This window comes from Stegostoma tigrinum, chromosome 32, assembly GCF_030684315.1.
Source record: "Stegostoma tigrinum isolate sSteTig4 chromosome 32, sSteTig4.hap1, whole genome shotgun sequence".
Lineage (NCBI taxonomy): Eukaryota > Metazoa > Chordata > Chondrichthyes > Orectolobiformes > Stegostomatidae > Stegostoma > Stegostoma tigrinum.
In genome coordinates, this window is record NC_081385.1 from 5,531,859 (window position 1) to 5,540,656 (window position 8,798).

The 8,798-nt window shown below is 43.6% G+C and overlaps 1 protein-coding gene across 1 annotated transcript; it reads left to right on the forward strand.

The window, feature by feature from the left end:
- The first annotated feature begins 271 nt into the window (after window positions 1-271).
- Window positions 272-6,625, forward strand: atp5l (ATP synthase, H+ transporting, mitochondrial F0 complex, subunit g). The gene is made up of 3 exons (XM_048562170.2): window positions 272-407; window positions 2,175-2,335; window positions 6,442-6,625. The coding sequence occupies exons 1-3, from the start codon at window positions 344-346 to the stop codon at window positions 6,538-6,540; spliced, it is 324 nt and encodes a 107-aa protein (XP_048418127.1). The 5' UTR covers window positions 272-343; the 3' UTR covers window positions 6,541-6,625.
- The last annotated feature ends 2,173 nt before the right edge of the window (window positions 6,626-8,798 follow it).

Consider the following 8,798-nt stretch of genomic DNA (forward strand, 5'->3'; position numbering starts at 1 on the left):
AGAATTGTACTTAAAGTCATTTAAATTTAGAAACCTCCTTCATATAATTTAAGTGAATTTATCTAGTTGTAAAGGAATTTTCATTTACTTTAACTATATTAAAGTTTTGAACTGTAGAGTTGTATGTCAACATTTTGAATGGTGTTTAAAGTGACATTTAGCTAATTAAATAAATATATTCATTGAGAATTGTATCCAGGACTGTACTGAATGGGATAGCTGTCTATGAAGGTGCCTGTCGGTGATACGCGGAGGACCCCGAGTGGATATTGTGCAGTCAGGCAGTGAACTGGGTTGCTGTCACGGGGGTCTTGGCAGTTGTCCGGACGGTGACATTGCGAGTATGGCGGACGTGGCTCGGCGGCTGATGCAGAACCTGGTGACCCGGGGCCCGAAGCTCGCCCTCGGTAACTGCCTAGAGGCCCGCCCGCTCCCTCCTTCCCTCACTCACTCACCTGGCGAGCGGGCGGCGACACCACCGAGCGCGGGGATGGGATGGGATGGGAAGGGAATCATAATCGTAGCAACGGCCTCCCCTCTTCCGCCACCCCCCCCCAAAAACCCCGTTCGTCCTCCCCCCGCCACCCACCAAAAACCCCGATCGTCCTTTGTCCTCCCCCCGACCCCCCCCAAAACCCCGATCGTCCTCCCCCCACCCCCCCACCAAAAACCCCGATCGTCCTTTGTCCTCCCTCCGACTCCCCCCAAAACCCCGATCGTCCTCCCCCTGACCCCCACCAAAATCCCCGTTCGTCCCCCCCCCCCCCCCAAAAACCCCGTTCGTCCTCCCCCCCCCACCCAAAACCCCGTTCATCCTTTCCCCTCCCCCTCAAAATCCCATTCATCCTTCCTCTATCAAAAACCCCATTTGTCTCACCCCCCCAAAACCCCATTCGTCCTCCCCCCACCCCCACATCCTCCAAAAACACCGTTCATCGCCCCACAACCCCGTTCATCCTCCCACACCCCGCCAAAACCCCGTTCATCCTTCCCCCACCCCACCGAAAACCCCGTTTGTCCTCTCCCCCCCCCCCACCCCCGCCAAAAACCCCGTTCGTCTTCCTCCCCCCAAACCCCGTTCGTCCTCTTCCCCCGCCCCACCGGAAAACCCCATTCATCCTTCTCCACCCCACACCCCCCAAAAACCCCGTTTGTCCTCCTGCCCCCAAAAACCCGTTCGTCCTCCCTCCCACCCCCCCAAAACCCCGTTTGTCCTCCCTCCCACCCCCCCCAAAAACCCCGTTTGTCCTCCCTCCCACCCCCCCCAAAAACCCCGTTTGTCCTCCCTCCCACCCCCCCCAAAAACCCCGTTTGTCCTCCCTCCCACCCCCCCCAAAAACCCCGTTTGTCCTCCCTCCCACCCCCCCCAAAAACCCCGTTTGTCCTCCCTCCCACCCCCCCAAAAACCCCGTTTGTCCTCCCTCCCACCCACCCCAAAAACCCCGTTTGTCCTCCCTCCCACCCCCGCTAAAAACCCCGTTCGTCCTCCACCCCCAACCCTACCAAAAACCCCATTCGTCCCCCACCAAAACCCCCGTTCGTTCTCCCCCCACAAAACCATGTTTGTCCTCCCCCTCCCAAAAAAACCCATTTGTCCTTACCCCACCCCAACAACGTGTTCGTCACCCACCACCGTCTCCTTTGCCCACCTATCCAACCTCATCTCCCTCCACCGTCCTGTCCACCACCCCCGATCCACCCCTTCTCCCTCCACCCCCCATCTATCCCCATGTCTCCCTCCGCCCACCACCTCTCCCTCCACCCCACCATCCGCACCCTCCATCACCCCCATCTGTCCCCTGTCTTCGTCCTCACTCCCGTCTCCCCCCGTCGGCGCGCACCCCCCCCCGTCTCCCCCCGTCCCTCCCATCCGCTCCCCCCCTCTCCACTCGTGCCACCTCTCCCCTCTGCGCCTCTCTCTCCCCTCGAACCTTTCCCTTCTTCAAATCTGGAAGGTCATCCACATTGAACATTCACCCTCTGCGCAGATGCTGTCTGATCTGCTGAGTAAATTCTGTAACACCTGGTCTTTATGTCCTGCACCTCTGTCATGTCTGGTGTTTATTTCAGTATTTGTAACTTCTCATGTTTCAATTTGTAGTCTGGGTTTTCTACTGTTATTTTATCCTATCAGCAATGTTGTACATACATTTATAAGTTCTTTTTCTCTCTAGCTGCTGCTAATTACTCTAAGCCTCGTCTGGCTACCTTCTGGAAATATGCCCGTGTGGAGCTGACTCCTCCAACTCCTAAAGAAATCCCAGTGGCTATTGAAAGCTTTAAAGGTTTAGTAGCATCGTTTAAGGCAGGGGCTTACAAACATGTAACTGTAAAGGTAAGAGATACCGAAAATTCACGAAATTCTCTGGCCAGTGTGAAGATAACTCTAGGTTGAGATTTTTACTTTGTTCGTGACCAGTTTGTGTATCCAAAAAGGAAAGTGTGTATTTGTTGCAGTGAAGTGATCAATTGCTTGTCTAGTTGGCTCACACAAAACTGGTTCAGGAAACTATATCTTGTATCCAGCAGTCCATTATCTTGCAGCCTCTTAAACAATTGGTTTCTAATGCTATTCGGTAAAAACACCTTGAGATTTCAAGTCAATAATTGCTGTTTTTAAAATTGATTTCAAGCCTTTCAAGCTTCAGAAAGTCACGTGAACTTATACCTGATTTTTGCTTTTTGCCTTTTGCCTGATCGTTTGGTTGTCAAGTTAAATCTGTTTAGTCTGCTGAGAACCAGTGAATTGTATCTCAACCAGAATCTACAGGCTGTAAGGGAGACGGTGGTGTAGTGAGAATGTAGCCCTCTGGATTACTCATCCAGTAACAATCAGTATACCCTCGAATTTTCTTTGTGGCTGTGTGGGCCTCAAAGTCCTGTGTGTCCCAGCAACTTTCGGAACTGGAAGTCAGGTCCTGATTGGAGGGCCAGTGCCAGTTGCCATGTGCAGAACCTTGGAGCAACTGTGCGCACAGTCGCAGAACTTGGGGTGTGTTGCCCAGATGGTATTCTGAGATATGAGAGTTTAAATCCTATTCTGACCACCACTGGAATTTAAGTTCAATTTAAAAATCTGGTAACAAAACCGAATGTCAGTAATTGATATGATAATGGGAAATGCAGATTCTGGAGAATTTGAGATAACAAAGTGAAGCTGGATGAACATGGCAGGCCAAGCAGCATCTCAGGAGCACAAAAGCTGATGTTTCGGGCCTCGACCCTTCATCAGAGTCTTCTGTCATCTTGCCACAAGGAGGACCCATGGATCAAATGGAGTGATGTGTTTTCTCTAAATTTTTTTTGTCTTGAAATGCAGAAAGTTCCTACTTTGAGTGACAGATAGCTCAGGTGGACACTTAATGTAGAAGTAAATATCAATCCTGTTTTACAAACAAAAACAGCATCAAAAGAATGGAAGTAGGCCATTCAGGCAAATGAGCCTTCTTAATTATTTAATGTGATTTTTGACTGATCAAATTCATTTAATGCCTTTTACTACACTACCCCCGTAACAGTTCATGCTATCAGAAATCCACCAGACTGTACTTTACTTTAAACATTGAGTGAGCTTCCACAGCCCTCTGGGCTAGAGAAATCCCAATATTCACAGCTAAGTAGCAAGATTTCTCTTGATCTTGGTGCTAAATAACATTCCCCCATTTTTAAATTGTCCCAGTTCTAGATTCCTTGATTAGGGTAAACGTCCGACCAGCATCGTCTATCCCTTTGTGTACTCGGCATACTAGGCACAGTTTGTGGACAGAAACATTATATTACTTTTAACTTTAATATTAAACTTTTTCTCTCTCAACAGATGCTGCAGAGTGTTTCCAGCAGTTTTTGTTTAGGTTTTACACCATCCACAGGGATCTGTTTTGGTGTTAATCCTATTGTTCCTGATTCTCTTTTAATCTGGATGAAACTTGCATATATCACTTCTCTGCTGTGTTCACTCTATCTGAAATTCTGTTTTCAAGAGAGTGGCCACCAGGATCGGTGCTGGGTCCGCTGCTTTTTGTCATTCATATACTTGCTTTGCATGTGAATATAGGAGGTATGGTTTACTAAGTTTGCAGTGACACCAAAATTGGAGGTGTAGTGGACAGCGAAGGTTACCTCAGTACGTTGGGACCTTGATCAGATGGGCTGAAGAGTAACAGCTGGAGTTTAATTTGGATAAATGTGAGGTGCTGTATTTTGGAAAGGCAAATCAGGGCAAGACTTATACACTTAATGGTAAGGTCCTCGGGAGTGTTGCTGAACAAAGATACCTTGGAGTGCAAGTTCGTAGTTCCTTGAAAGGGGAGTTGCAGGTAGATAGGATAGTGAAAAAGGTGTTTGATGTGCTTGCTTTCATGGATCAGTGCATTGAGTAGAGGAGATGGGAGGTCATGTTGCGGCTGTACAGGACTTTGATTAGGCCGCTTTTGGAATACTGCGTTCAATTCTGGTCTCCCAGCTATAGGAAGGGTATTGTGAAACTTGACGGTTCAGAAAACATTTACAAAGACATTGCCAGATTGGAGGGTTTGAGCTATAGGGAGAGGCTGTAAAGTCTGAAGCTATTTTCTCTGGAGTGTTGGAGGCTGAGGGGTGACCTTGTGGAAGTTTGTAAAATCATGAGGGGCACGGATAGAGTAAATAGCCACAGTCTTTTTCCCAGGGTGGGGGAGTTCAAGACTAGAGGGCATAGGTTTAAGGTGAGAGAGGAAAGATTTAAAAGGGACCTAAGGGGCCACTTTCTCATGCACAGGATGGTGTATGTATGGAAGTAAGCTGCCAGAGAAAGTGGTGGAGGCTGTTATAATAACCACATTTAAAAGGCATATGAATGGTTATATGAATCGGAAGGGTTTAGAGGGATGTGGAACAAATGCTGACAAATGGGATTAGATTAGTTTAAGATATCTGTTTGGCATGGAATTATGACTCTGGCTAATTCCTCATTTAATTTCTTGCTTTTGTTTGCCCAGTAAATACACTGCAGCTGTATTGGCCTGCTGTGTGTGTACACTTCCAATCTTGATCCGTGGATTGCTTTGAGATAACTGATCTTTGCTTTGGTAGTAAGAAGGGTACATGACCCTCTGGGTTAGAATGTCTGCTCCTGATTCATACTCCTGATTGTTGTTAATGATTCTTCATCCCTAATCCTCACCAAAATCATCAAGATGACTATGAGACAGTTAAACTGCCATGTTGAAGCTAGACTTAGTGATGTCTCTAGAATATTTCTCCTTTAAGGCGATGAACGTGCTTTGCACTTCACTGTGTTCTTTGTACTTTGGTTGCTACACATGGGGATGTATGAAAACTTGCTTTGGAATCTTTGCTGTTAATTGAGTTGCATTTCATTAATTCCCTCCTGGGTTTTTTTGGTCAGATGGATTATTCCAGGTAGAATGAATGAAAAGAAATTGTTATATTTATCTGCAATGTAAATAAAACCTTTTGTGGGAACTAATGGAAATGGAAACCCAAGTGTTTAATGTTTATGAAATGCGATCTTGAAGCCCAGGCGTTCTGATGTAAACCTCTTTATTATTCAAAGCTGCCTGACTGTCAGCGTTTTTCTAACTGGCATCAATAGTTTTCCCCAAATTTGAGATTAACCTGAGAAAATTGCAGTGACATTCCTTTTCTTTGAAGAGATGATATTTTTCAGAGTTTCTAGTCTCTCATTGTTGCCTCTCTCATTCATATGTAAATAGACTGTGCCATCTGCTCCTGCTGCCTGACTTTGCAGTCCCAGAATGAGAACTGGTTAAATGAACTGTACAAATGAACTGTATAAATAGTGATATTTGGATCCCTTCTTATGTAAGACCATTGAAAGATGACATATATAAGCCTTTGACTTTAGGATTTTTGAATATCCTTGCTATGCAGTTCGTTGAAGCTTGGAGAGGCAGAGTGCAGGGGGAGGTGAAGTCAGTACTCTTTTTTTTCTGCTCTCCTCTATCAGGTTTGAATCAAGTAAACATTTTTTTAGGGAGGGCAATCTTGCTTTTGGTTTTTTTAATATACACAGCTGTTTTCCCTGATTCTGGGATCCACACATTGCTGAGAAAGACCAGCTGGAAGGGTAATTTACATATGAATTGAGACATTAACAATGAGCAACACAAAGTTTGAGAATTGCATTGAAATCTTTACAGACAGTCTTCCATTGGAAAGCACAGTAAATGAGAATCCTGTTTTAAGTCAGGGTAAATTCTTAAATGCAGATAAATTTGGGGATCATGCCAAGAGATTTGGTGCAGCTATTCATTGACCTGGATGCGCTTGAAACTAACTGTGTTAACGTCAAGTCTTGATACACTGTCTTTCCTGGCAATTGTAAACCTCCCAACTTTCTACTCCCTTTTGTTGTCCTTGAGTTTGTAACTTGCAAAGCCTAATAACTGCCTCCAATATTATCTATCTTTATATTTGCAGGATGCCCTGAGGAACACGCTGGTGGCGACTGAAATTGCGATGTGGTTTTACATTGGCGAGGTCATTGGTCGACGAAGCTTGATTGGATATAATGTCTGAACTATGTTCTGTGTTGAACCAGCATTCCATTGTAAATGAATGAATAATATTTCAAATTAAATAAAACCATTATTAGGACTTCAAACACTCTAGTACTGCCTTTTATTTCATGCATTACACATTAGTGAATCATTTTTATTTTTGTCAAGATGTATGTTATTTATGCCAGGATGTGTTTCAACTTCTGATACTTGCTGTCAGATTGGCAGAATTGGATGAGACACAGCAAAGCTGCCCTTATTTCCCTTTAGCTACATCAAAAATCTAATGTGTTTGCACCCACTACGACACTATTATGATTCCTAAAGCAATTTTTCTTTGAAATTGCTTCAAATTATTCGCAGTTCTGCCCTAGATTCTCTTGGGATTGGCTTGAGGCTTTCAGGCATGTTTCACATGACTAGTATATAAAAAAGTATATATTTTTAAATTTGACCATCCAGGTTTGAAATCTAATTCTAGTCTCAATCTCAGTAGTTGTCTGAATTTTTAAGCCTCTAATTTGTTACTAAAGACTGCAGACCATAGGGCCAAATAATGATGGCACACAATGAACTGCTGGACTTTGTTAATACAAATGGTTATCTATCTTCAGGTAATACCTGGTCCCAGTTTCTGATATGTTGCTGTTTCAAAAATAGGTTTCATCATTCCTTGACTATATGAGGAATATAGTTATGTAAGTGTAATCTGTATAAATATATACTTCTAATTGTGCTGTTTGGAAGTTCTAGGAGTGGAAAGGAAATTTGAACACAGATTATCTTTGCACCCTCTGCTGGGCGATTTTAACTGGAGCTGGTGAGAGACCAGGTAAGGATGCTTGTTTTGAGGTTATTTTAACTGGGATGAAAAAGTTCAATCTCATTCTGTAACTGAGGTGTTGGAAGTGCCTCATGAAATGGTATGTTAATTTCCTAACTGTTTTGATTTTTAATTTTTCCAGAGGGGTGGAACTATCATTATTCACAACAACTTTGATCTTTTGGGGTGGGAGAGTGTTGTGGGTGTCAGAAGAAAGAGAATTTTTCAGAGTGAGGTAAGAATATATTCTCGCTGAGCCATTCCATCCTGAGGCTGAGCACCTGTGACTTTCTCTTTCTGTTGGTTATATTGTCACAGTGCCTTAATTTGGAAACCCAGGATAAATGGTCTGAAAACAGTTGAAAAGAGTAGAGACAAAGTAAGTTCAGAAGTAAATATTGGGTGATACCAACTTTGGTTTTAAAAGCCAGTGAATTGTATGATGAGAAGAAATAAGGAGTTGTGCAATTTTAAGGTCTTGGTAGAATTCAAGTTGGATGCTGTCCACTGAGTTCATCTCGAGCATAGACAAAACCTTAGACACTCAGCCATTTGTGAGGAAGATCATAAAGTTTGTAGAGTCACTTACCAATAGTAAAGCAAATTTAGAGGACCCAAGAAGAGCAGAGGAGAGATTGGAGACCAGAAGTGACTGGAATTGATTGGATTTCAATGTCAAATGAATTTTATTGACAAAGAATGCCAAGAAGTTAAAGTTAAAAGGTAATAGCTAATTAAAAGAGTGATGGGTGTTAATTGTGTACATTTCTAAAGCAGAATCAGCCAGTACTGGGAGTGGAGAGAGTGAGTTAGAGAATGGCAACTGAATAAGTCAATAAACTCTTCAAGGAGAAGCTTGGTGCCTCCCTTCATATTCAAATTAGGATCTAATTAACATTAAATGGCATTTTTCTAGTAACTTGCCAAGGAGAAGGAGAGAAGACTTTGACCTTTATGTACTCTGGGCTCTATAGAGACCAGTGTTGAGGGGGGCACTGGCATGCACGTTAATTTTCTTGATGGTGCATGATTAAAGAATGTTAGTGGATGATTGGTGATTTTTTTTCTAAGGGAATTTGAGGTCTGCAAAATACATAAACATAGAAAAAGGAGTGGAAGTAGGCCATTTGGCCCCTCACAGTCTGTGCCTTTCATTTATAATCATGGCTGATCATTTTACTCAGAAGCCTGCTCCTGTATTTTCCCCATATCCTTTGATCCCTTATCCCTAAGTGCTTTGTCCAACTCCTTATCGGAATCATGCAACGTCTCAGCCTTCGCTATTTTTTGTGCTAGCTAGTTTGAAAATAAATAAACTGTCTTTTTAAAGACCTGAAAAGGATTCTTTAACACATTGAAAGTTGGGCAGATATCCAGATATTGTGATCAGCTAGTCTGCTAAGAGTGGGTTAGAAGTTGAGAACTGAAGGAAATGGTTTTCGTTTGTATTTTTT

Bases quoted from the DNA above. Each gene is read 5' to 3' on its own strand.
- atp5l (XM_048562170.2), top strand. From the start codon at position 344: ATGGCGGACGTGGCTCGGCGGCTGATGCAGAACCTGGTGACCCGGGGC. The intron at 408-2,174 runs GTAACTGCCTAG...TTTTCTCTCTAG, and splicing joins GGGCCCGAAGCTCGCCCTCG to CTGCTGCTAATTACTCTAAG. The intron at 2,336-6,441 runs GTAAGAGATACC...TTATATTTGCAG, and splicing joins ACAAACATGTAACTGTAAAG to GATGCCCTGAGGAACACGCT.